This window comes from Canis lupus, chromosome 9 (genome assembly GCF_011100685.1).
Source record: "Canis lupus familiaris isolate Mischka breed German Shepherd chromosome 9, alternate assembly UU_Cfam_GSD_1.0, whole genome shotgun sequence".
In the NCBI taxonomy this organism is placed as follows: Eukaryota; Metazoa; Chordata; class Mammalia; order Carnivora; family Canidae; genus Canis; species Canis lupus.
The window spans coordinates 18342282-18370085 of NC_049230.1; the positions used below are offsets into that span (position 1 = coordinate 18342282).

General features: G+C 49.8%; 2 protein-coding genes and 1 long non-coding RNA gene across 8 annotated transcripts in view; 1 reads left to right on the forward strand and 2 right to left on the reverse strand.

Moving 5' to 3' along the window:
• The window catches only part of NMT1 (N-myristoyltransferase 1), a 40729-nt gene extending 34459 nt beyond the window's left edge, over positions 1-6270 (reverse strand). The window contains exons 1-2 of one of the 3 annotated variants that reach the window (XM_038547052.1): positions 6115-6270; positions 2766-2855 (exon numbers count right to left, since the gene is read on the reverse strand). The gene's annotated coding sequence lies outside the window, so the exon portion shown is untranslated. Of the gene's footprint in view, positions 1-41; positions 196-2765; positions 2856-6072 lie in introns of those variants that run through there. The other 2 variants (XM_038547053.1, XM_038547051.1) reach the window with 2 other exon arrangements.
• On the forward strand, positions 98-26839 carry DCAKD (dephospho-CoA kinase domain containing). 4 transcript variants are annotated; one of them, XM_038547064.1, is made up of 5 exons: positions 98-322; positions 18262-18485; positions 18842-19045; positions 22482-22569; positions 25587-26839. In XM_038547064.1, exons 2-5 carry the CDS (start codon positions 18374-18376, stop codon positions 25876-25878), a joined length of 696 nt encoding a protein of 231 aa, XP_038402992.1. In that variant the 5' UTR covers positions 98-322; positions 18262-18373; the 3' UTR covers positions 25879-26839. The 4 variants fall into 4 exon arrangements, with proteins under 4 accessions (XP_038402992.1, XP_038402991.1, XP_038402993.1 ...); XM_038547063.1 differs by having other exon boundaries at positions 99-322; positions 18258-18485; XM_038547065.1 differs by lacking the exon at positions 98-322 and adding an exon at positions 6319-6396 and having other exon boundaries at positions 18258-18485.
• Positions 16835-18622, reverse strand: LOC119873263. Its single transcript, XR_005364359.1, has 3 exons — positions 18235-18622; positions 17646-17762; positions 16835-17371 (listed from the first exon to the last, which is right to left on the reverse strand). It is a non-coding gene; the product is annotated as an uncharacterized LOC119873263 (long non-coding RNA).
• Positions 26840-27804: the final 965 nt, after the last annotated feature.

Here is a 27804-nt window from a genome sequence, read left to right on the forward strand (position 1 = left end):
CACCTCATTCTCGCGAAACCGGAACAAAGTGACTACAATACCCAGAAATCATGAAGGGGGCTGTCCTGGCTGGGGGCCAGCACTACCCGGAAGTCCTGGGCGATCAGCCGCGTTTTGAGGAAAGAGGGGCCCCAAGGTTGGCGGGGCCGACGCTACGCGATGGGGCGGCCGCGTGGCATGCTGGGAATTGTAGTTCGGTCCTTGCTTAGGGTTTCGGGATGAGGCGCCAAAATACAAGGTTTGACCTCAGCCTGCCCTTGTCAGTGCCTGGGCCACAGGTGAGCCGTTATTGGCTGCCGTTAAGGACCGTTACCATTCCCGGGTAAGTAATGAGGCCTGAGGCCTGCGGGTGGTACCCACCGGGAGCCCGAAATGCGTCGGGCCTTCTTGGAGAGCCTTTGCTGTAAGAAGCCAGGTTGGCTCCTGGCCGCCTCTCCTCACTCGGGACTCTAGGTGGCCCCTCTTCCTTGGGAATCCGAGGCCTCTCCAGAGGCGGTGGATCGTGGTGCGCAGAGCACTGATCCTGAGCCAGGAGCCCTGACTGCTCTGTCAGGCTTTGCCGCTTCTTGGTCTCCACGAAGCTCACACAGTGCCCTTAGGATTCTCCATATCCACTTTTTAATGAGCACTTCTATGCCAGGTTCTGGGGTGAGGCTTTTCGTATATCACATTTAATCCTCTCAACAAGCTGAGAAAGTGCGTTTGTATTATTATTACCCTTTGGCACAGGCAAAGAACTGTGGCCCAGATTGGGTGGTCAATCATACAGTCACATAGCAAATAAGTGGCAAAATCAGTGTACAAATTTGGATCTGTAGGCCCCTTTGGCCCTCTGAATTCTTTGATACTACAAAAGCCCCATTGTTTCATCCACCCAAGAAAATCAGTTATTAGAAAGTAATTGTGACATCTTAATCTAGTTTTAGCATTGACTAAATGCTTCAATCCCTTGGGTCTCACCCCTGTGTTTGAGTAATTGCACCTGAGTCTTGAGGACCAGTGCCCACAAAAAAAGGACTGGTCTTTGCCATCAGGAAACTCTCAAGGTAGAAAGAGGGAGAAACAGGGAAGAAACCCTTCCCATTTGACTCAGGGAAACAAAAAGGGAGCTAAATATTGTCCTGCTTCATTTTTCTCAGTGGCAAGAATAGAAGTAAATATGATCCGAAACAACAGATAATCCCCAGTCATTTATCTCTGACTTACACCCACTCAGTTTGAGTGCTGGCACCCACACTCATCTCTCCCAAGACCAAGATCGCAATTAATATGATGTCTTATATGCAGCTGCAGGCCTGAGGAAGAGGTCAGAGATAATAATAATAAAGCATTCCGTGTGTTAGATGGCTTTAACTTGTACGTGTTCCACCTGCTGTAGCTCATGGGACCTTGCAAAGTAGGGAGGGAAGGGGACTTGAAGAAAATTGGGACTTGTCCTCACCTGCAAAAAAAAAAAAGAAAAAAATGACGATACCTAGTAGCAGAACCAGAATCCACATCTGGTATTCTAATTCCCAACCCTGTCTTTTCTTTTCTCACTGATAGGCAGATGTTGAACACAAGTGAATGAAACATGACCAGGGAAGAGTGATGATAGGGTCCACTGTGGACCCTGCCATTCTTGCAGTTCAAAGCTTAAGAAAGGTATTACTGTGTATTTTACTGCAAACTGAGCAGTTTTTGCTCAGTGGAGAGTCTTTCTGGGAGGTAGATAGGCAGGCAATGTGACTGTCATGCCCAAGCTCAGAATGCAAGTACCAGTCCAAAGTTCTGGAATCCAGCACCTTTGAGAATTTGAGTTCAAAGGCACCTGAAAGGCACTAATCCCCCCTCTCAGGATCTTTCAAGTTAGAATGCTCACTTCGATTTTGTAGAATCCATTCTTTCTCTGTAATAAAGTTTAAATGTTATGGTTTTTAAAAGAAATTGAGTATATGTGATACTTTTTAAAAATGACCACCGAAAAATGAATATTGCTACATGTGATTTTAGTATGTAAGTTTACTTCCGAGAATGTTGTGATGTTGGGAATGATCATCAAAAGTAGTACAGTGTAATTTCCTAAATTGGGTCTATGGATGGTTTTTTGGGATCCCAAGAGTTCTCATATTTGTTCCTTTTCCCTACCCCCATAACAGAGAGACTTCCACTTTCAGACTGTTTTCATTGGTGGAAAGTTGGGCAAGTTCTGCCTTATGCAATTAATGTGGAAGCATATAATCCTTGCCCTTTACATAATTGTTACATGTTCTTCAATTGATTTCTAGTTCCCTAAACTTCTTTTTCCAAGGTAAACACTCCCAGCTTTCTGAGTGCCTCATCACATTAAAATAGCAGGATTCTCCCGTCTAGCTCTGCTGGCTTTTTCTACCCCACCCTACCCCCGCCCCATTCTGGCAGGAGCATTCTACAAAGGCAGTGGGGTACAGCACGGCCCAAAGAGTGGCTGAGGAATGTGCCTGTGAAACTTTTGCAGATTCTGGAATTTACTCCCGACTGTGGATACATCTTTTATCCCCTCACAGTTTTTACTGAAGACAGTAGAATATAGTGATTAAGAGAACAGGCTTCAGAGTCTTAACTTCCTGGGTTCTAAATCCTGGTTCTACCTCTGCCTAACAAGTGACCTTAGGCAAGCCACTTAACCTCTCTGAGACTCAATGTCCTCACCTGTAAAATGAGACCATGTAGGCAAAACAGTAAAGTGTCTGAGACAGTCAATACCTAATAAATTATTATTTCCCTTCCCAGGAGGTCAGCATTACCTGTGATAAAAACTTTCTCATGACATCCATCACAGATGTAGGCCTTTGCTGTAGTCCCAGTGTATCAGAGATCCATTTCTTCTAATGGGCCTAGGAAAGAATGGGCCAGGTTGTGATTCATTTATTCAACACCTTGAAGCACTCACCACTTGCCAGGCTTTATGGCAGGAACTAGAGAATCTGGATGGAACAACACAGTCCCCATCCTGGCTTTGCTCCACAAGTTGGTAGCTATGCAGATTGACATTTATGGCAAGTGTGTGAGAGAGAGGGAACACCAGATGTAGCAGGAGCCTGGAGGGACCTTTAACCTGGGGAAAGGGGTTCTACAGGGGAAAAGATGAAAGGGGAAAGATGGTTGAGCTAAGTTTTCAAAGGGGAACCAGACAAATGGGGTGGGGGGAGGGCAGAGTTGGGTGCTGTTGAGGTCCTGCAGAGAGAATTATATGAGCATTTTGGAGGTTGAGCCTGGAGAGGCAGTCAGGAGTCAGACCAGGAAGGGATGTGGACACCACACTAAGGGAGTTGGGTTTTATCCTGAAGACTCTTGGAAGCTGCTGAAAGATTTTTAGCTGGGGAGAGAGATGATAAAATTTTTGTTGTAGAGCGATCATAACAGGGAGCAGCCTGGCCGTCCTAAGGAAGAGAGTTTTTCTTCTCTGAAGAACAGGGCTAGTGTGCTCAATTCTGAATAAGGGACAGGGAGATGGTCTTTGGCAGCTTCCTATCTCCTCTGGAGCTTTCTTTTAGGGGCTCCTATGACAGCCCCTGAAACATGGGTCTGGAACACAGTGTGTCCAGCCTTCTGTGGCTTAAATCTGTGGGATTTAAGAAAAAGTGTGCCAGGTATCCCCTGCCCAGAAGGCACTTAGAGCGAGTTGGGAAAAGGAGGTGCAACTTGAAAACAAAATAACAAGGCCAGACTGGGGATGATTAAATGAGCTAGATTGAGAAGTTAACTGAAGTTTAGAGTGGGGCAGGGGGTGCATGTCTTTGGGAATGCGTTGTTAGAAAGGGCTTCCTGGAGAAAGCGGACTTTGAACTTGGCCTTGGAGGCAACTTAAGTGCCGGATTCTCCATTATAATTGAGGATGGGGCCCTGTGGACTGAAATTGCAGCTACTGTTTTGCTTTTTTTGTTGGTGCAGTTATATAGTTTGCAACCATTTTCTCCCACAAGACCCTCTGTTCCATGAAGGCAGAGAATATGTTGGATTTTCCTCACCTCTATATCCTTTGGGCCTGCACAGAGTGGGCCCTCAATTAATATTTGTTGGATTAATGTATGAATGAATGGTGAGAAAGAAGGGTTAAAAGCTTCAGATGTGGAAACGTTACATGTAAAGGGCAGAGGCAGGAACACAAAGCATGGTGACCCATTGTGTTGGTATAGTGTTTATTGCTCACAAAATATGCTAGTACATTGTTTCATTTGATCACCATCAAGTGTCTTGTTTGATGCTATGCAATGAGCAGGTCAGGTGTTATTCCCATTTTACAATGACAAAACAAGAAGCTCAGTGATTAGTCCAAAGTTTCACTGCTAGTTAGGGTGAACTCAGACTTGAACCTGATATTTTAACACAAAGTCTAGTGCAATAACCAGATTGCTTTCCTTCTTGGCCTTTTCCAAGGGAGAACATACAGTGAGACATAGGTCTAGAGGGGTGATCGGGGCCAGGTCACAAGAAGACCTTAAGTTTCAGGCTAAGAAGTTTGGACTTTATCTTCCAGCTGGTGACAACCTATGGGAGGTGTCTGGGTTTTTTTTTTTTTTTTTTTGAAGCTGTTTAATAAAGGATAAATATTAATGGTATTTGTAAGGTATGGCATAAATTTAATTGCATATTAATATTTATTTAAAATAAACATAGGGAAAATAAGTTTAATTTTAAGAACCAAGAGTCAAAGACCCAGGAGTCAAAGGAGTCATCTCTTCTAATGGACTCAGAGGGTTGTTCATCAAACAACTTGAAGCAGCACTATATTCCATGCATCGTGCTTAATGCCAAGGACACCGAGGTGACTGAAATGCAGGTCATTGTCAGGATGAAGTGAGACCGTGTAAGCAGCCAGAGCCAGTCTGTTATTGCCATCACTAAAGGAGGATATGTGTTTGAGCTGAAAACCTTGATGGCATCACTTCCAAACTGCCAAGGTGGAGCTTCCGCTCCTAAGATGTGCCTGGGTTGAAGGCTCTGCATCATCCTTTCCTCTGGGATCATCCCAGCAGAGATGCAGAGCAGCTGCTGTTAGCCCACTGGACCACAAGGACACCTACTTTAAAGATAAGGTCCCGGCCTGTACGCCAATGCTCACAATACTGTAAGGGTGTGTGTGGGAAAAGCAGATCATCTATCTGCAGGGGTTTCCTAACAATATGCCCCTAAAAGAGCTTGATAATTTGAGACAGGGGAGGGTATCTTCCTATCCCAGTCATTACCATGGCAGCCAGGGTTACTGATGGGAGTTGTGTATTTCTCTGACCTGAGTAGGGAAAAGGTTGAGAACCCCAAAGCTAGGTTATGTCAATTGTTTGGTGCAAGACGGGAACCAGGCCGTTAGATCTGGCCTTATGGAATAGGAATTATAATTGTCCTGCATGATTCCTCAGATTAGAACTAGGGGAGATATTGTATTACCTAAGGACAAACTCTCTTACTGCCAGGCCTGGACTTCAAGTTTGGACAGTATGAAGCTCTCATGAAAGACAGTTCCCTGACACCGGGCATGGTCAAGATTAGACCGCAGGGATGATATGGAGATTCAAATCCTGGATTGGTGTTTGGACAAAATGGGCCCTTTGACCATGAGATGCAAGCCTGTATATTGCGTGATGACAGCCAGTGCTGTTGACATTAAGGAGAAAGGTTTCAGGCCCGGAGTGGTTAGAGAAAGATGTTGAATTACTTCATTTTTCAATGTATGGGATCCCTACGCTGCTGGGCACTGTTCTAGGCACTGGGGATACTGGCGGTGAAGATAAGCTTCCTACTCTAAAGGAAGCACAAAGCAGAGGTACAGGTTAGGGAGAGGGAAAAGAAGCGGGGTAATTAAGTACCACCTACTATATGTGAGGCACCATTAGATATTTTTATGTATTTCTAATGCGTTCAACAAACGGCAGAGTGGCGATCACCCCCCTTTAATAGAGGAGAGGGGGTGAGAGGCTAAGTCACTTGCTGGGCTCTAACTGACACTGTAACAGAGCAAACGGACCGTAACCTCTGAAAGCCAGTTTCCTCTTGTGTGAAACAGGGACGGTGACCGTCTCCACCCCAAGTACTGGGGAAATGCAGTGAACCCACCGAATGTTCTTAGGACCCGGCAGGTTGAAGGCGCTCAGTTACCTGCCGTAGCCACCGCCAGGCGGTGCACAGCTAGCGATGGCCAAGGCCTCAACGGGAAAATGCAGTCCCGGTTTTTCCCCCCTCGGCTTGGGAGGGCTCCCGCTCCGAAGGCGGAAAAACGGCGCGCGCGGAGGCCGCGGGGCTCCCCGCCCACCCTCTCCGCCGGCCGGAAGTCCGGTCCACGTGCGCCCGCTCCCGAGGCCCCGCCCGCCCGCCGGGAGCCACCCAGTAAGCGCCTCTGCGATTGGGCGAGCGGCGGCGGCGCAGGCCGGGTCAGAGGCGGTACGTAGCGCGCGGGACGCTGGCCACGGCCGGACCCGGGGGAGGGGGTGGGCGGGAGCGGGGCGCCCCAGGGGTTCTCTGCTCGTTCCGGTCCAGCGGGCAGGGTCCACCCGGAGGCCCCGCCGAGGCGCACGGGCCGTGCAGCGCGATGGGGCGAGGCGGGGTGCGCCTCGTTTCAAACCTTGGCTGCAATTTGTTGAGCACGTACTATGTAGCAGCCCCTGGGTTAAACGCCCTGGCATCCGTGGCTCATCCGCCTTGACGGCACCCGGCTAAGCGAGGTGTTCCCTTCCCTGTTTTACAGCTGTGGAAATGAGAAAGGTGGTTGCAGATACAGGCAGGTTCGGTCCAAAGCCACTAGGACTCAGAACTCTGTGGGCAGATCTTATTTATTTATTTTTTAAAATAGATATTTATTTATTTATTTATTCGTGATAGACACAGAGAGAGACACAGGCAGAGGGAGAAGCAGGCTCCATGCAGGGAGCCCGACGTGGGACTCGATCCCGGGACCCCAGGATCATGCCCTGGGCTGAAGGCGGCGCTAAGCCGCTGAGCCACCGCTGCCCAGATCTCTTTTATTTTTGAATCTAACCTCCGCCCTTTCCATTTCTGTCAACTTGCGTACCTTTCTGACTCTCAGTTTGCTCATCTGGAAAACGGGAATGGTACCTATCTCATAGAGTGAATTAAAAGTGCTTCGCTGGGTACTTTTGTTTCGCTGAGTGATCATCTCCACTTTTCAGAAGGCTTCGCCTCCCCTTACATTTTCCCCAGAGGCTGGACCGGTTATAAAATTTTAAGAGAAGACACCTCTTTTCCCCCGGGCCTGGGTGGCAGCATGGGATTCCCACCCATCCATTAGGAAAGAGGATGGCATGTCTGCCTACTTTTCTTCCTTCCCCCAGGTTCCTAAATGGAGACATTGGCGCCTCTGTCGTTGGGTTTGCTTATGAAGTTTTATTTCTCCCTTAGCTATGGGAAAGTTATCACCCGAATGAACCTTGACATTAAATCCTAATTTTAAAGATGAGGAAATGGAAGTCTTTGAATATGGATTGAGGGGAAGGTGATGGCTGGTTTTACCTAAATAAATCAGATGTATCTGGCAGGGTGCCAACCTAGGTTTTGGGGAAATGTTGAAATACTAGAGCTCTGACCGATGAATAGAAAGTGGACAGGCAGGTTGGGGTGGTTGTCTCTTCGAAGTGCCATAAATTCCACTGGATCCTCTTCTGTCTTGTGCAAGGTCTGAATCTGTCCTCCTGAGTAATATGTTTAAAGGGTTCAAATCCTTTCTTGGTGCTTTGCCTTAGGAGAAAAGATTAGGGCTGGTAACTGAAGACAGGCAAGCAGTGAACTTTGGTGTGTTTTGAAAACTACCCACTGGCAACTTTTTAAATAGCTAAAAATTTTCTCTGAAATTTGCAAAGATTATGAGTTTTGGTTAATTGTAAATACTGACTCTTTAAAAATGAAACTTTTATATTAGGCATGTGAATCTGTGCAATGGAATCTCAATACCTTAGTGATTTGATTTCCCTTATCCTTTGGAAAATATACAAACCAGTTTAACCTTTGAATTTTTACATCGCTGTTTTTTTCTCCTTCAACTTATATTTCCACCTAATTTCCTCCTCAGAATCTTTTTCTAGTATGATACATTTTATGCTTGAAAGCCTTTGGTATATAGTCCTACTCTGCAACAAACAACAAAAATGTGTATTAAAACTGAAACATTTTTGAAAAATGTGGTCATAATATTAAACAATCTCTCTTGGATTGTGTTTTTATAACTGCAAAATGTATAATTATCAAAACAACTGGTTTTGATCAATTGTCAAACATAAGTTTTATTTGAAATGCTTCTCTTAATAAGCTGAGTGGAACTTTTTAAAGAATCAGTAGGAAAAAAGAATCAGAAGAGCTTTTATTCATGGCTATGAGCGCTGAAAAAGCTGGTTCGTGTAAATAAATACACAGGACTTGAAGGCATTTTGTTGTGGTAATAGTACTCAATTCTTTGAACACTCTGAGTTATGGGCCAAAAAAAATCAGTGATCTGTCATTGAAATCAATTATTAATGACCTGCCAGCAGACAGTTCTTTTAGGTCCTCCTTGAACTTTATTGAAGGCAAAGATTTGGAAACCACCTGACTCAGCAGGAAAATTTGTTACACTGTCACTGTAGGCAGGCACATCCTTAGCATGAATACTGATGTTTCCTAGTGCCCCTTTATGGTGCCAGAGAAATCTTGCACTAGGGACAATGCACCTTAGTAAGATTTGGCATGAGTGGGTAGTTGTGCCTTTCTTGGAAACCTGGGAGTTAGAAGAGGGTGAAGTAGGACCTTGGAAAGGGGAGGACGCAGGCACACTCCCAAGCTGGTCTGTTCCTGTTGATAGAGGCAGTGAGCATTGATTTGGAAATTTATTCCTCCTAAACTGTGCCTTTGTGCCCTTTGGAAGATCTTCAAGCATGCCCCAGGTGTCCTGGGACTACCATGGGCAAATATCTAACTTCTTTTTAGCTTTCATTTCCTCACCTTTAGAATGGACATAAACCAAAGAACTGACTTCACTGTGCTGATCAGACTGGATGAGGGAATGTCCCTAGCACATAGTGCTCAAATGGCGGGCATCTAGTCTTTTTTTTTTTTAAGACAGTATTTATTTATCTGCGAAAGTATGCCCAAGTGTGCGCACAAGTGGGAGTATCAGAAGGGGAGGGAGAGGAAGAGGGAAAGAATCCCAAGTAGACTCTGTAGACTGCACTGAGCCAGAGTGCCCCCCCCACCACCACCACACAGGGCTCCATCCCAGGACCCTAAGACCATGACCCCAGCCAAAACCAAGAGTTGGTTGGCCACTTAACCAACTGAGCCACCCAGATGCCCCATGGGCAGCTACTCTTATACTCTAGTGTTCAGCCTGCTGGAAACCTCACCTTCCTAGGCACTCTCTGCATTAGTTTCCTCATCTGTGAGCCCAAGATATTGTTAGCCCAGAAATGTAGAGGTGGGAAGTGATATGGAAAAGGTTTTGTGGTTCTCATAGTAGGTTTTCTGAAACAGATATGCTGTTATTTTAAAATAGTCCATTTTGAAGGACACCTGAATGGCTCAGTTGGTTAAGCATCTGACCTCAGCTCACATCATGACCTCAGGTCCTGGGATCAAGCCCGTGTTGAGGCCTGCCATTTAGCCCTACATCGGCTCCATACTCAGCAGAGTCTGCTTCTCCCTCACCCAGCTCATGTGCATGTACTCTTTCTTTCTTTCTGAAATAAATAAAATCTTTAAAAATAATAAATAAATAAAATAAAATAAATAAAAATTTAAAAATAAAATAGTTAATGTTGAGTTCCTGCTTACTTTGAGCTGGACACTTTTCTGTGTGCTTTATGTACTCATTCACCAGATGTGTTTTGAGGTTTTGAGGGCTTTGTCAAGCCCTGTTCTTAGCACCTTGGATACAGTAGTGCCCAGATTCTGGAGTGAAGCAGATTACAATAGAGAAACATGTAGATATGTAATACGTTGGGTGGTGATAAGCTGGTAAATGTTTTGAAGAGAAGTAGAACAGCAAGGAGACTAGAGAGTGAGATGAGGGTGCTATTTTATATATTCAGGGCAATCTCTGATAGGGTGATGGTCAGGCAGAGGAGGGAGTAAGCCATGCAGCCTCAGGGGGAAGAGCTTTCCATGTGGAAGGATCAGTATATCCACAGACCCAAGTGGGAGTATGCTCAACATAGTCAAGGAGCCCCAAGGTGGCCAGTGTGTCTGGAGGGCTGAAATCAAGGGGGAGAGTGGTAGAAGGTGCTGGGAACAGGGATGCCTGCATCCATCATGAAGCACCTGTAGGACCCTGTAAGGGCTTGGCTCATGTTCTACGTGAGAGAGGAACCCTTGGAGGGTTTTGAGCAAAGGGGTGAAATGATTGGCTTGCATTTTTAAAGGTTCACAGTAGCTCCTGTATCAGGAGCAGACAATTGGGAAGCAAAGATGGCAGCAAGGAAATTGCTCAGAGGCGACTGAGGTAATCCAGGAGCAAGACTGGTAGAAGGGCCCGGCCTGGTCCCCGTGGATTGTGAAAGCTGCAGGGAGCACAGCCAGCAGGGGGCGCTAGTGGAGTGGGATGAAGAAGAGGAGCCACAGAAGTTTTTGGCCTGAGCAACTGAGAGGGCAAAAGTGTCCTTTGGGGAAAGTGGAGTAGTTTCAAATGACTGTGACGAGTAACAACCTGAGTTGAAGAAGATGAGATGACCATGACATATGTCACCTCATTCAATCTTGACAAAACCCATGAGTAGTCCTTATTAATTATATTTTATATGCAAGGAAATAAACCCCACGATGCCAAAGTTGCCCAATGCCACATAGTTAGTTAAGGGACAGAGCTGAGATCTCAGCTGAGGCCCTTGTGACTCTGAAGCCCCCGACAGTTGGCATTCCCTGTGATCCTGCTGCACAAGCACCAGCAGAGTCGTCCAGTGCAAACAACCTCCCTGCCCCTGGACTGATGGTTTATGCTTGGAGAGTACTTGAGAGGAGTGACCTGTTCCCTCCCCTTCCCTTGGTGTCAGTGGGGGAGAAGGGAGGGGGTATTTAGCGTGGACACTTTCTCTTGTGGCTTCCTCCAGGTAATTGGCAGCTTGGAGGAGGTAGTGACTTAATAGGTGTTGCAGATAAGAACTTGGACTAAGGTTTAAACAGCAGCCTCTCCCCAATAATGAAAGATTAGGAGTGGGGAAAGCATAGATAAAAATAGCACTTACTAGTTAACTGGAAAACAATATATTTTTGCAACCACTGGTTCCACGAGAAAATAATTGGGTCCCAAGGCAGGGAATGACTCGTTTTCATGAATGATTATATTGATCATTGGAGCAAAATGGATACATCCCCTTTGGAAAGCAATTCGAAGGTGAATCATCTGGCAGGTCAGGTATGCCCAGTGTGAAATCCTGGGAGGCTGCCGGAAGAGGAGGAAAGGAAGCTGCAAGATAATGAGAGAGCCAGGTCCTGTGCCCCCCACCTCTACAAGCAGGTTGGGGCTGTTGATTAGGAGATGCAAAGCAACAGAACTTGCTTCCAAGTTAAGTCCTGAGCTTTCCCAAGGGAGAAAAGAAAGCATGTCCATTCAAGTATCAATTTCTTATTTTATTTAACCCATTGGGGATTGTGTTTATTTTCTTTCTTTTCTTTTTTTTTTTTTTTTTTTTTCCAGGAGGGATATACTATCCTCAGGCAGCATGTTCTCATGGAAAAGGGAGCAGGCTGGGAGGTTGGTTCCAACACCCTCTTTGCCACTGACAGGAGAGTATGACCCCAAGTATTTTCTCTCCCCTTCCTGGGTCATGGAGCTATTCAGTCGTTCATTCTATAATGAGCTTTCAAACACTTTCTCATAACTAATAATGCACTGAGTGTTTAGTGCATGCCAGGCACTTAGAAGCAAACACTTTATATGTATGAGCTCCACTCTTCACAGCAACTCAGGGTAAGTGCCATTAGCTCCATTTCACAGATGAATAAACTGAGTCAACAAGAGGTTAAGTAACTTGACCAGTATCACTTACCTGGTACTTGATGGATAGACATTGGACACTATGCTAGGTGCTGGAGACAAAGGGTTGCAAATGACATGGCTCATGGCCTCATGGAGCTTATCTAACATGTTGAAAACAGTCACACAAACAATGGGTACAGGGAAGGAAAAGAATGATTCAGAGAGGTCAGGGGCCTGATTTGAGTTGGAGGATGGACAAAGCTGCTTTGAGTGGAGCTATGATGTCCCCTCTTGCTACTTTCAGGCCTTCACTTAAACCTCTCTGGTCCTGATTTAAAACAACAACCCCCTGCGGTGCCTGGGTGGCTCAGTTGGTTAAGCATCTGACTCTTGGTTTTGGCTCAGGTCATGATCTCTTGGCATCAGGAGATCGAGCCCTGCGTTGGGCTCTGCGCTCAGCTTGGAGTCTGCTTGAGAGTCTCTGCCTCTCCCTGTACCGCTTCCCCCAACTTGTGCACATGCTCACTCACTCTCTCAAATAAATAAATAAATAAATAAATAAATAAATAAATAAATATCATTAAAAAAAAAGACAACAACCCTCATAAATAAATAAATAAATAAATAAATAAATAAATAAATAAATATCATTAAAAAAAAAAGACAACAACCCTCATCGCTCTTGATATGCTCCCCCACTAACATCACCACACATATCATGAGCTTATTATGTCTTTAGCAAACCCCCCCACACACACACACACAACCGATTGAGTGTAGACTTTGCTTTGAAGGGGGAGGCACTCTTGTTTTAAGCAGTGCCTGGTGCCTGATTGGCTGAATGTAAAATAAATCTAGGAGGGTTAGCCAGGAAGTGAGCCTAGTGCAGAGGGAACAGCATAATACACGGAAGCTCTGAGGTGGGAAAGAGCCTGCATATTTAGGGACAGAGAGGAAGTGTGCAAGGCACACAGGCCTGGACCAGATTCCTTGACTGGGGGGTGAGGAGCAGAGGGGTCGAAGGTGGGTAGGTCACATGGGGCCCAGAGACCTCTGTGGAGGATAGGAGGAGAGGGAATAAGGCAGTGAAAGTTTTAAGCAGGGGAGTGACATCAGAAGAAGGCCACTGACCCTGGCCATTTTGGGAGAAGCCAGACAGGGACTGGAGGATCAAGTCAAGAGGTCCCTGGAAAAGTGGGTGCAGGGCGATGGGACTTAGGTTTGTAGGGTGGGCCTAGTAGAGTCGGAATGAGGTCCGACAGCAAGGGCCAGCGGGGCTTTTTGTCTAGAGGCCCATGAAGCAGGCCACTCTCATTTTTCCCTAAGAAGCACTGCCAGAGAAAATTCCAAGAGAGACTTTTTTTTTTATTAAGATTTTATTTTTAAGTAATCTCTATACCCACTGTGGGACTCAAATTTACAACCCTGAGACCAAGAGTCACACGCACCGCTGACCAATCCAGCCAGGTGCCCCAAGACTATTCTTCCTTGAATGTTTTTTCTTTGTCTTCTCAGGGCTGTTGGGGCCTAAGAGGTAAAAAATGAAAGGCGGTTTGGGGAAGCTCAACGAGAGGGACCCACCACTTACAGAGCACGATAGAATTGGATCCTTAGGGCAGCCCCGGTGGCTCAGCGGTTTAGTGCCGCCTTCAGCCCAGGGCCTGATCCTGGAGACCTGGGATTGAGCCCTGTGTGGGGCTCCCTGCATGGAGCCTGCTTCTCCCTCTGCCTCTCTCTCTCTCTCTGTTTCTCATGAATAAATAAATAAAATATTTTTAAAAATTGGATCCTTACTTAATAGCCTACAGACTTCACTCTGATTCAAGTCCCTACCCTTTTCTTTTCTTTTTTAAGATTTTATTTATTTATGAGAGACACAGAAAGAGGCAGAGACACAGGCAGAGGGAGAAGCAGGCTCCCTGTGGGGAGCCTGATGCAGGTCTTGGTCCCAGGATCCCTGGGATCACGACCTGAGCCAAAGGCAGATGCTCAACCTCTGAGCCACAGTGCCCCCACCTTTTTAAAAAGATTTTATTTATTTATTCATAAGAGTCCCTACCCTTTTCTTTATACCCTGCTGTCCTTCCGCCAACAGGGAGAATGAGGGAGAAGAAAGGATGATGTGGCACCCTTGGGACTAGAGTCCCGCCTTGGCTGATGAGGCCAGGCCTGGGATTATTTCCCAGAATCCAGTTTCCATTCTCCTGTGCTGGGCATTAGCTTTTCTCTGTTACCATGGGAATCAGTGCTGTCCTTCCTCCTCCAGCCAAGCTGGCTCTGGGAACAGCTTTTGGTATTGAGGAGGAGGTTTCCTGGGCCACCAGTGGTCTTGTCACTCATTTGTCCCCAGGAGAACATCTGACAGCTCTGCAAAGTGCTGCCCCACAGAAGGAAGGAAGGAAGACCCAGTGTGCCTCATGGCCCTGTGAGCATCAGCTCCTCGCTTACAGGTGTGGAGATAGGATCAGACAGGGGCAGGCATTTGGGGGAATCAGCTTTTTGTCATTTATGGAGCACTCACCACCCTGGGCCAGGCTAGTGAGAAGGCTACCACTGTCACACAGTTTTATGGCAGAGTGCAGAGAGATTGGGACCCAGGCTGCTTGACTTCCAGTCTATAAGCTTTCATTCTAACAGCGGTTCTGGTGCCCACCTGGCTGGGACAGTAGGGTTGGACCTGGGTTTCTGTACCTTTTTTTTTTTTTTCAAGATTTTATTTATTTATTCATTAGATACAGAGAGGCAGAGAAATAGGCAGAGGGAGAAGCAGGCTCCATGCAGAGAGCCCGACGTGGGACTTGATCCCAGGACTCCAGGATTATGCCCTGAGCTGAAGGCAGATGCTCAACCACTGAGCCACCCAGGCATCCATGGGTTTCTGTACCTTTTCTAAAGTTTCACAGGGGATTCATATCAGGGCCAGGCTTAGGAATTGCTATGAGTTCCCACTGCCTGCGTGTAAATGGCGGTGTAATGAGGGGAAAGGAGCAGATTCTGGAGAAGGACATTTGAGCCAGAGCGGGAAGAGGGTCGGGAGCACAGGTTACCAGAGGTGGTCGCTTCTCCATGGGTCTCACTGGGGAGGAGCTGCCAGACAGGTCTCGATGAGTCTTAAGGGCAGTTGGGAACCCAGCCTTCTTTTCCTCCTCAGTAAGCCTTGAGGGGACATGGACTCCTGCTCGCTGCGGCTCCCTCCCCAGGCAGGTCCACGAGCAGGCCTGTGAGCACACACCTAGGCAGGTGTGCACACATGCACCCAGGCCCAGGGTGAGTACCAGGTGATTACTCTGGCTCACCTGTTGGTGCTCTGTTCTTCTTGGCTGGTTTCATTTGTTACTGTCCAGTTTTCCTTTTTTTTAAAATTTTATTTATTTATTCATGAGACACAGAGAGAGAGAGAGAGAGAGAGAGAGAGGCAGGACACAGGCAGAGGGAGAAGAAGCTCCATGCAGGGAGCCTGACATGGGACTTGATCCCAGGTTTCCAGGATCACACACTGGGCTGAAGGTGGCGCTAAACCACTGAGCTACCCGGGCTGCCCAAGACCTAAGTTTTCCTTTGGTTACCCAAGAGGTCCCCAATGGGGACCTGCAAGGCACAGAGGAGCTCTGTTAGTGGTTAGTGAAGGAACGAGTTATGAACGGCTTCCTGGACGGCAAGAACAGCTGTTATTTGTCTGGCCCCTTTCAGCCAGGGGCCCACGGTCTCCCAGGGCATGTGCTCCTCTATCCCCTTGGCCTTTCTGACAGAGGCCAAGCAGCTGTTGGTCTGTTTCCACAGATGGTCATCCAAAGCACAGAGAAGGGAGGATATTCATTAAGTTACCCCAAGAGTCTGGGACAGAGCTGAGCCTGGAATTTACATCTGTGCCCTGGTTGCTGTCCCTAAGACCTCACTCCCTATTCTGCAGAGGGAAAACACCAATATGATCTAGAAATCATTTTTCTTTGGTGCTGAATTGATTCACCTATAGCCATATTCACTGTCCTCATTTGCTGTCAGTAAAGATAAATTAATTTTTCATTTCCTGAGTATGTTAAGGCAGGAGTCTAGACTCAAAGGTGGGACCCCTGAATTCATTTCAGGCTCCACTAACAGCTGTGGCCCTGGGCTAAGTCTCCGTCTCTCTCTGGTCTTTAATCTCCTCACTGTAAATGAGGAACCTGTGACACAGCAGAACTGTTCATCACTAGAGATTCTGATTCAGTGTGTCTCAGGAGGGGTCGTGGTCCTGTAAGTGGACAGGAGCCGAGTCACATGCTCTTCTAGGCCCCTTCAGCCAAGTCTGGCAAAATTGGGTGACCCGGTGACAGTGGCTTGGCTTTCAACAGTGAGGGGCCAGGGCCCAGTGGAGGATTGGCCCTTGCCCTTTCCCTCAGCCACTGCCCGTTCTCAGGTCTCACTCCCATTATTCTAGATTGGTCTTTTGCAGAGAAAGGTAAGCTCACGGGTTTAGGGACAACAGGACGGAGCTAGGATTACAATGCTGTTGCTGGATTTTCCATTTCAAAGCTTCAGCTGAGTGAACAACAACAACAAAAAAATTTTTTTTTTGACAACTGAACCCTGTCCTTAAGTCCTTTCTGTGTAAACTGGAGGGAGACCACCTGGGGGCGAATTCAGGCTCACAGAGATTGAGGAGAAAATGGTTCGTAAATGGTTTAATAATTGAGTTAGGTCTCTCCATTTGGATGACGACTCTGGTGGGTATTTTCCTCTCTCCTCCCTGGCTGCCCTGGGAGAACGAACCTGGGCAGATTTAAACTTGTGGATTGGTCCCCTCACCACCCACATCTGAGCAGGTGCCTCCCTCGTCACTTGGTGTGTCCTCAGGGGAGGCAAACTCATTTCAGTATAAGCTTAAGCGAAGTGTAATTAGGACAGTAAATCTGCCGTTTTACAAAAAAAAAAAAAAGTCCCATGACAGATTTCAAGGTCCTAGAGAAATGATTTGATGCTGGGGGAAGGATGGGAGAGACTTGGCCTTCAATTTAATTTCTTCCAGCCTGGGAGCAAAGTCCGAGACATGGTAACCCTATTTACTCCAGAAAATGCAACACGACTTTACAATTCTTTAGACTTTATTTATTTATTCATGAGAGACACAGAGAGAGAAGCAGAGACATAGGCAGAGGGAGAGGTAGGCTCCCTGTGGGAGCCCAATGCGGGACTCGATCCCATAACCCTAGGATCATGCCCTGGGCCGATGGCAGGTGCTCAATCACTGAGCCACCCAGGTATCCCACGACTTTAGAAGTCTTTTGCGAGATAGTCTGAGGCTGTGAGAATGGGGACGTAACTTCACGAACATCTGTTTTAGTGTCCATGCCTTGCAATGTGACTTCAGCACCCGCCTTCCATCCCCCAGCTCCCTTTTCACTCCTCTCCTGAACAGTCACTGTAGAAATGGCAGTGTCCGGAGGGCTTCCTATGTGTTTTCTCATCCAGCCTGCAAATGACCTTAGGAGATAGATTCCATCACCCCCATTTTATGGATGAGAACACTGAGGTTCAGAGAGACAGGCCACTTGTCCAGGGTCGCACAGCATCGGAAGTAGGGGAACTGGGTCTGAGGAGCCATGCGCCTGACCTCTGCTGCTGCTCCAGCTGAGAGCTGCACATCCCCATGCCAAACTCAGAGTACCCCCTGTCCCCCGCCCCCCCACTGCCGCAGCAGCCTGTCATCCTTCCCTCACATTCCTCCCCAGCAAGTTTGACAAGACCCTCTGTATACCTCTCAGGCCTCTCAGGCCATGGAGCCACTGCTTCCTCTGAGCTCCCCATCTGGGCCTCTTGGTTGAGGAGGGAGGATTCTTCTCAGTGTAGAGTAGCCACCCAGGCAGTGCTGGTGCTGGGGAGGGGGGACAGGCAGGACATTCTTCCCCTTGAGTCTCAGTATCCCAGACTATAAAGTGAAGGCTGGAGTGGGGGGTTCTGTGGGCATCTGGAAAGTGCTTTGGGTTCACCACAGAGGGACAGGTGTCCCCTTCCTAGGCAAAATTTGCAACAGGGTACTGCTGCCTCCAGAAAGCACTCTGCTTAACAGCACCTGACCCTGTTCTGCTTACTCAGCATTTAGATTGCTAAATTTGTACAGTGTTGGTTTTGTTTATGAATGTTTTCTTAAGACTACTGGAGGCCTCTCCTGAAAGAGTTTTCTGTCTTAGGATGGATCCAGAGTTTGCCAAGCTCAGAACTCCACTCTGCCTGGACAGGCCCCATCTCCCTCCCATTACTTTGCCTACCCCTTCCCCCCCTTCCCCCTATCTCCCTTACCCTCCCCCCCCCCCCCCCCCCCCCGTTTGCTCAGGCCCAACACTCACATCAGGCCTGCTGTCGTCCCCAGGCAGGTCCTGCTGGCATTCCCAGGGTGGGCCGTCCCATCCAGCCAAGTGTGCCTTACTTCGGTGATTCCCCGGCTCCTGGTTTGGCATTCTCACTGGCCACCTCTTTCCTGGGAAGATGTTCCTGGTGGGCCTCACAGGGGGTATTGCCTCGGGCAAGAGCTCGGTGATTCAGGTGTTCCAGCAGCTGGGCTGTGCAGTGATTGATGTTGATGTCATCGCCCGGCATGGTGAGTTGGGAGGGGCAGGTGGCACCCCTTTCTGCCATCATGTCTCACCTTTTCCTAAGTCCTTTCGAGGCCTCGGAGGAGGGAAAAGCTTTCCCGTCAGCCCTGATCTGACTTCCTGCCCCCTGCCCCACACTTGCCTTCTAGCCCCAACATTTCCTCTTCCCTCTCCTTCATCTCAACCAGTGACCAGCTCCAGGGGTTCTGTGCGCTGACTGCTTTTCCTCTTCTCATTTGGTTTTTGATCAACTGAAAGAGGCACCCATGGGTTCCCCCATCATTTTGCCTTTAGTCATTTGGGGGCCTCTGGCTGGCCTGGAGGCTCTAGAGAGTGACCCAGCCCCCTCCTCATGCCATAGTCGTCCAGCCAGGATACCCTGCCCACCGGCGCATTGTGGAGGCCTTTGGCACCGAGGTCTTACTGGAGAATGGTGACATCAATCGTAAGGTCCTGGGGGACCTGATCTTTAACCAGCCTGACCGGCGACATCTGCTCAACACCATCACCCACCCTGAGATCCGCAAGGAAATGATGAAGGAGACCTTCAAGTATTTCCTCCGAGGTAAGACCCAGGGCCTGGGGTAGGGGTGAGACAGAGGCCTCTCCTCTCAGGGCCAGGACCCTCCTCCTCTGTAGAAAGGTTGGCCAGGGAAGAGGGGAGCTGGCTGGCCCAGCTGTCGAGTTCACACTGTTCCTTTGCACCCCCCACGGAGAGCCCCATGCAATCCCCAGAGGAAAGGTGCACATGTCCCTCAGCATTTAAAGAGGTTGACAATTGAGTGAGAAGAGACACTTGAGGCTTTTGAGACACGGTCCTCAGGAAGTAAGTTGATTTTTCTGGCAGGGTTGGGAATAATAACAGCTGACGAATAATGGAGTCTGGAGACCCGAGGTTAAGTCCTGGCCTCAAAACTTCCAGCCGTGTGACTTTGTCAAGTGAGCCAGCCCCTGCTCTGCATAGTGAGGCTAATAATGCCGACCTTGAGAAGCTGTTGGGGGGACCGAGTTTACATTAGTGACTGTCTATCACCACATGGTATAAACCATGGTCAGAGTCAGATTTGGTGCTGGTCGAGCTGCCTCTGAAAGTAAGCTTGTAGACTGGACACTGGGGAGAAACCAGGATGGCCAGGACAGGTGCAGGGCTGTGGCAGCAGCTGCAGTGGGTGGGGGTGGGGGGTTCCTATGCAGAGGAGAATCCTTCGGGGCTAGGGCTCAGCGGGGAGTTAGCCTGGCATGTGCTGGGATTGAAAGAAGGGAGAGTGAAAAGCCAGGTCTGTGCTCCATTGGCAAGAACCTTTCCCAAGTTATAGCCTGGGTGTCATTCTGTTCTTAGAATGGTTTGGGGCCCAGGTGACCTGATAAGGTGCAAGATGAGGTCAGTCACCAGCAGTGGAGGAGCAGAGAGCAGTGGCTTCAGACCAGGTGGGAGGCTGGCCTGGGGCCCCTGTGGATCTGCCTGCCAGCCTTCGGCGTATATGGCTGCCAACCCCAGGTGTCAGAATGGAAGGCCTGGCTGCTTGTCTCCCCATCATCAGTCACAGTGCTGAGACTGGTCCTGGAGGGTATGGGGCAGCCTTCTAGGTTTTCTCAAGGCTTTTGTACTGTGATCCTGGCCTTATTTTATTCTCTCATACATCAAGTTCTCATGTGGATTGGGGGACCTCTCTCCACCCATCTCCCTCTGGCCTGTACCTCCCTTCAGAAGAAGAGATAACATGACAGACATCCGTGGTGTTGACCACCACCACCCCCCCGCCGCCCCCCGGCTCTGTCCAGGGCGGAAGTGGGCTCCGGGCACCCTCCCTGCTGGACCAGCTTGCTCTGCATCTCAGGACCTTGGTGCAGACCTCCCTCCCTCCCTCTGGCCTCAGGGAGAGTCTCTGGGCTCTTCCTGCCTTTGTCCTACCTCTTGTGTCTGTGCGAGGACCTCATCTGTCCCCCACCCAGGAGCGAAGCCTTCTGTCTTTCAATCGTGCCCTTTCGCATTCGCTCCCCGGCCAGTTGCAAGTACATCTGCAGGGCTTTGAGGCGGTGGCTCTCCCCTTCTGAAATTAAGCAGTGGATAATGTCAGCCGCTCCAAAGTTCTCCTGCTGTGTCATCCGCCCAGCCTCCCCTCTCCCCAACCACCACCACTTAAATAAAAGCCAGAAAGCTCTTTTCAGCTCGATAAGGTGAAAAATGGGGACGACAGCTGTGGCTTCCACAGTCCCAGCTTTTCCCTGATGAGTATAACAAATACAACTGTCAAAGTTGGTATAATCAAACGTCAGATAAGATCACCAGCTGTTGGGGAGGTCTCTGTGTAGGCAGACGGATGTCTTAATAGAGTCAGGATAGTTTGCAGAGCTTATCAAGCAGGAGGGAGGTGACAGCTGAATAGCCCTTTGCCGGTGAACCAAAGAGCTGGCCATGAGCTCCCGAGGGGGGCCGAGGAGAAAGGACAGTGAGGGGACTAGGACGGGTGGGGGCGGGGCAGGACAGGGAGATAAGAGGCCCAGAGGGGGTCTGGTCTTGGCTTCTGTTCTGAGCCAGGAAGGAAGTGGGGAAACTGGAACTGTGCCCCCCCCCCCCTTCTTCCAGGGACCGGTAGTAATAATAACCATCATTTAGGGAGCTGCTGGAAGTGTCTGAGTGAGGTGCTGAGTGGTTTACATGCCTTCGCTTGTTTGATCCTTATTGTGTTCCTGGGAGGGAGGTAGCCTTCACTCACAGATGAGGTTGGTTCAGGGGCACAAAGTTACATGGTGGGAAAGTGGGGGGCTGCAGAGCCAGGTGTGTCACCAGAGCCCATTCTCCAACCCCCTCATTCAACTGAAGGTTTTTCTGGGGCTTCCTGAGCAGCAGATTCTGGGGAGCAGGAAACCCCATAGCTTGGGTGCTCAGCCCGGTTCCCTGCATCACCCAGAGTTCCAGCTTCCCTGCAACACCCCTGGAACTGGTGCGATGTATGTCTGGCCCTGTGGTCAGAAGTGTTGACGGTGGGATACCATCCAAGCCAGGCAGGCATCTCTGGGCAGAAGCAGTGCCCACCCCTTTCCTTCATGGCTCTGGGACCCAGCTTTTTACACATATGCAGCTTTTTACACATATGCAGGAGACACAGGCCCAAAGAGAACTAGGACTGTAGAGCCCGTGGTATGTTGGGGGTGGCGGGTAACCCAGGGACTCGTCCTGTCATCGTGGGTCAGGGTGCCACCCTCAACTGGCCTCAGCTTGTAGTGGGAGGGCCAGCCAGTGCCTTTTACCACACCAGAGTGACTTCTATTTTATTAGTCACCACCACCCACTAACTCCAGACCTGTCCCTGCAATCCCTGGCTGGAGGCCTGCTTCTGACACAGAGGAACAACCTCTTTCCTTCTGGGGCTACTGCTGCCACCCCCACAGGAATCTTTCATGAGGAGCTGGTAGAGATAGCCATGCGGGACTCTTCTTCAGCAGGGGACCACACTTCTATTTTTGTTTCTTGGGTTTCTTTGAGCAAAGATGGGTGAAGGAGGGCAGAAAGGGCCCAGTTCCTCCTGGAAACTTCCCAGCCTCCTCCAACTCTGACCGTGTCGTTTCCTTGCTCACAAATAATTCTTTATGTTCAAGATCAAGGCGAAATCAACCTTTTGTGCCTGCCCTGCTCACCTCCCCAGCTTCGCCTCCCATTGTGCAAGACCTCCACAACCTGAGTTCCCCATTCCTGGAACCCTCACCTCCAAACATGTCCAAATATAAGAAGCCCTACCTGCATTTCAAGGCCAGTACAAACATCATCCCTCCTGCAAGGTCTTCCCTGATCATCGAGGCAGGAATGACTCTCTGCAGCAGTCTGATCTGAATGGCATTGGAACTGGCTAGCGTTAGGCCTATCCTGGCAGGGTCTCCCCCTGTGCTAGGGAGCTCTCGATGGTAGGGGCCAGTGGCTTCAATTCCATCCCCTAAGCTGACATGCAGTCCTTAGTGTTTGCTTGCAGAATTGAACTGTGGGTTTCCTGGCTTCTTCCCAGGATACCGCTATGTGATTCTGGATATTCCCCTGCTGTTCGAGACCAAGAAGCTGCTCAAGTACATGAAGCACACGGTGGTGGTGTACTGGTGAGTGTGTGTCATGGCCCAGCCTGCCCAAGACTGGGAAGGTGGACCCCTGGAGTAAAACACATGCCTGAGAAATCACTTTGCCCTTACCCCACGGGGCGACTAGGAGGTTTGGGGGCTTTGGGCAGCTGTGTCCAGAACCTATAGGCACCACTTCTGTGCCTGACCCAGATAGGCCCCAAGCAGGTCTGAGAAGTGAAGGGCCCCAGGCTTCTCTAGTTGCTTGGGAAGGGCTCCCCCTGCTGGCCACTGGGGGCACTTCGGCCCAGGTGCCCTGAGCTACCATGTTGTTAATCACTTGATCCTTTTCCTTCCTGTAGCACATCCTACCTTTCCAGGAAGCTCCCACACTTATTACTTCACTCAGTTTACCTTTCAGCATGAGATGTTTAGGGCAGGAGCTTATACTTCTGCATTACAGAAGAGAAACTGGAGGAGGGAGTTGCTTGAGGGGGTGTCCAGGGTCACCCACCGGCAGCACCAATGAATGGATAGTTGCCAGGAGGGTACTGTCAGAGTCCAACTAAGGAAGGAACTTTATTCTCAGAATCCCTCGGGACATGAAGCAAACCAGACACCAGGTTTGGCAAACAGAGCCAGATCAAACTGTCAGAAAATGAGTCACAGTCCCAGTGAGGTGAAAGAGTAGATGAGGATGTAGGGTGTCTGTGCCTCCCAGAAACTTCCTGGATGCCACCCACAAGTACGACAGACACAGAGGTGGGCCCTTGGCTCTGTGGGTATTTTGGGCACAGGGTGGCTCTCCAGAGACTGGTGCGTGGGAGGCTCCTAGCACACTACAGTGCTCATGCCCTGAGCTTCACCCTGCCCACCCTCACAGCTTACCCCCCTGAGGGCTGCCTTTTCAGCCCAGTCTGAATCTGCTGGGCCTTCTTTAGGGACTCAGGCATCCTGATAGCTCCTCCACTGGCCCGTGTCTCCCGTGTAAACCCACGACCTCTCTGGCTTTCTTATTCCCTGTGAAGACTGGCCTCTGAGGCCAACCACACTCCATGAAGACTTGGCCGTGGAGACTTAATACCATTGGAACTTTGCACCAAGGATCACAAAAGGGTGTGGTAGGGGGGATCTTCCCGCAGAGGTGAGAACACCGGTTGTATCTGCAGTCACCAGACAACCCCATGCCTGCCCTGCCTTGCTGTACTTTCCTTCCAGCTTGGTCTGTTCACTAAGAGCAGAGAGAGCAATGGCTTCTGGTAGGTACATTGGGTTCCATGGATTTGGCTTGTTCTGCAGGAGATCCTCCAGGCCTGCTCGCTAGCCAGAGGAACCTCTGCCCAAATCCCGGGTGCTGCTCATGCCCCACTTTCAGACTCAAGAGAGAGGCCAGAGACATGTGAATGAGTGATTATTTGCTTTTCATAAAAGGGATCCACACTGTACAATACTAAAGATACCCTCATGGATTCCTTTAACTATTAGACTATCCCTAGTGCATTTGAAATAATATGGATTCCTTTAACTATTCCTTTAACTATTAGAATATCCCTAGTGCATTTACCAAGATGTGACTATACCATAATAGGATTAGATTATTCACATTTGAGAAATTTGCCAATTGCAGGGCAAGTGTTTGGGTAAAAATCCTGTTACCACAAATAGCATCAGTCCTTGAGCTAACCATGTGGGATTCTCTCTGAGTCCAGAAAGGGCTGTCCAGGAGCTCTACTTTCATGTTCCAGGAAGCCCTCTGGTCTAGGCCACACCTTCTGAAGGCTGCACCCTCACAGGTGGCCCTAAGACAACTCCGTTTGGTCACCCAGATTTCCTCAGCCCCAGATTATTCAGTCTTTGTTTTTAGTTAGGCCAGGATTGGCCCCATGACCTTGACAGGATGCTGTCCCCTCCCTATAACAAATGAAATCAGAAGTCCAGCCTACTTTTCAAGGCCGGTATAGATACCATCCTTCTACCAGGCCTTCTCTGATCAGGCAGCCAGAAATGATTTTTCTGGAACATTCTCTTCTGAACGGCATTGGAATTGACTAGTGTTCAGGTTGTATCTGTCCTTGGAAGGTGTGTCTTCACATGCCCAGAGGGCCTCTGGTCTAGGCCACACCTAAAAGGAGACCGAACTATAGTGATCAGATCCTCTCATCTCACAGTGAGGGGAGCTAAGGCCTAGGGGCAAAGCAGACAGACCCCCAGATGGCTAAGGACAGCTGCCACAGCCCACTACCTCTTGTTCCCCCCAAGGGGCTCAGGTAGCCACAGCACTAGAGAGAGGTGAGAGATGACCCCCTTCCAGAGGACAGCCCAGCGGTCCTGTGTAGCCAAAGGAAAGACAAGAAATTTGCCAAGGAAGGATCTAAATGGTAATATCAGAGTGGGCAAATGACCTATTCTTTGAATCCCCTTCAGAGTTGGGAGACAGGGTGGTGTCTGGCTTAATCCGCAGCGCTTTGTCCTGTCCCGAGGACCAGATCTGGCTCTCAAGTCCTTGCTCCAAGGGGAAGCACCTTGGGGCTGGCCTGTCCCACTCTGTTAGTGGCATCAGCTACAGCAGCCACTGTCTTGGCTGTACACATCCAGGGCTTGGGGTGAGAGGGAAGGAGAGGGGTCTCTGTGGTGGCTCAGGAAGCTATTTTGGATGCAGCAGGCCCCAGCCCCAGGGGAACTACAGGAAGCGACTGGCTTGCAGGCACAGGCCTTCCAGTAAAGGTCACCCATCCAGGGACCCAGGATGTAGCTGATGCCAGATGACCAAATCTTCCCATCTTGTAACTGGGAAATCGCAGCTATGGCGAGGCAGAGAGACCCCAGATGGCAGATAGCACCTGCTGCAGCCCTTCCCCCTCCTGTGGATATGAAGGGTCATCCAGGGCCTGTGGTGCTACTAGGGTCCTCACAAAGCATGGGGTGAGGTGGGAGCAGCCTCCCTCCCTAGCTGTGGACCCCAGAGATTTGAGGGAAGGGGCCGCCCACCCCCATGACTTGCCAGTGGGAGGGAAGCCGGGGCCCACGGTGCCTGAGCAGCCCTCCTGTCCTGTCCTCAGTGACCGGGACACCCAGCTGGCACGGCTGATGCGGCGGAACAGCCTGACACGGAAGGATGCGGAGGCCCGGATCGAGGCCCAGCTGCCCCTGAAGGACAAAGTCCTCATGGCCCGCCACGTCCTGGACAACTCGGGGGAGTGGAGCTCCACCAAACGCCAGGTCCTGCTCCTGTATGCCGAGCTGGAGCGCTCCCTGGACTACCTGCCGCTGCGGCTCGGGGTCCTGACTGGTCTAGTGGGCATTGCCAGCCTCCTCTACCTGCTTACCCGCTACCTCCTGCCTTCCCCCTAGCTGGCCTCTCCCAATGCAGAAGGCCCCGGGCCTCAATCTTAGAGGCTGAGGCACAAGCCTGTCAACTCTCTCTCTCTCTCTCTCTCTTTCTCTCTCTAAATCTGGACTGAGCATGGTACTGGGGTGACCCTTCTTTGAAGTATATCCTGTCTGAGGCAGAGGAACAGTCCTGTCAGTGGCACTCCTCCCCACCTTCCCTAGGGCTCCTCCCTCTGGAGCCACCCACAGAATGGTATCCACGATGGGGCACGAAAGCAGTGGTAGGAAATTGTTGTAAACTTCTTGGGGGTACAGGTGAGGAACACGGTCTCAGTGGCCAATGGCAGTGTTCAAAGCTGGGCGGCTCCCTGGGCTTGAACCATCTCCAAGCCCATGCCCCATCATGACCCACACCTGCTTCCTGGACCGAGGAAATCATTTTGGACCAAGGGCCACCACCTTGGGACAGCATTCTCCCCCAGGTTGAAGCCCTCTGCAAGATGCAGTGAGGCCCCTGCTGTAAGTACTGCTGTGGCGGGGCCTCCTGTGGGCTGACCCACTGCCCCCCCACCCGTGGCATTTCTCAAGCATTCCCCACACCCACTCACCACCTGCCACCAGTTGCCTCCCACTCCGTGTCCTCTGCGCCCTGAACTCAGTAGTCCACATGCACCAGGCTGTTTCTTGCCTCTGTGCCTTCGGTGTGCTGTTCCCTCACCTAGAATACCTTTAGTTTTTCTACAGCTGGGTAACCCCCAGCTCAAGCACCATCCGAAGCCCCAGGCTGGTCAGGTGCCCTGGGGACTACTCCCTCCATGTTTTAGTTTAACCCACAGAACTGTAATCAGCCGAAAGCTGGTTGGTCTCGCCTAGACTGTAAGCCACTTGAGGGCAGGGACTGTGTCTCGTCCATCTCTGTGTTCCTGCTGCAGAGCCTGACTGGCCATTGGTGCTTAATAAAATAAAGTGTGTTGATCTGAAATGCCCCGCACTAGCACTGTGGACTGACAGGTTCCCTGACTTGGCTGATGCCATTTGGGCTGCCACTTGGCCTCCTCCCACACCGAGGCCTGGGTCCCTCACTTCCCCAGGCCCCAGAAGGTTCAGTGGCCCTCTGACAGTGGCCTGAGGCCCCAAGAGGGTTCCAGCCAGGCCCAGGTGTACCCTCACAGGAGATGAGTAGAGGTGTGGGGGCAACATCCCACTCACTCACTTCATCTTCCTTCCCCAACCAATTAGGTCAGTGTAGACCTCCGCTTTCTCTTACCACCACTGGCAGACCTGCTTAGATGCTGATCCTGCCGGGCAGCCTATTAAGGCCAGGAATGAGCATGACAAATGCTAAGGCTGTGGTGGCCGTATTTAGTGCCCCCTTTCCCAGAGCTGCTCTTACCTCAGAGACTAGCTTGTTAACGCACTGCACACCCCCCAGGGGCAAAGAAAGGCTCAGCAAGGAGGTGTCTGACTTCAGGGTGACCGGGCAGGATGGGAAAGTGGAAGGCAGCTGCCTCCCCAGGTTCCTGGGACTTAGCCAGAGGAGGAAAAGGAGGAAAGGTATGGAGCCCTGATAGTGCCCTGTCACCCCAGTTGGTGAGAAAATGACTCTTCAGGAATGCCTGTGACATTCTGGACGGTGTGCTGGCGGTGTAACACCCTCTGGGTGATGTAACTCTGATTCCAGGCCCAGAGAGGTGGAGGGATCTGATTTGGGTCACAGAGCCAGGGTTGGGCCTCTGCCACTGTGTCCCTGAGCCTCATCAGGGAGGAGCAGCCCTGGGATTACACTGGGGCTCTGCCTCCTTAATAGGACCTCCCGACTGGTGTTTCTTTGATGAAGTTAGCTTCATGATGCCTACGTCAAAGAATCTAAAAAATGGAGGGCAGTAAAAGCCCTTTGCAAACTGTAAAGTTCCAAGGAATTATTTTCTCTTCTGCTGAATTGTCAGA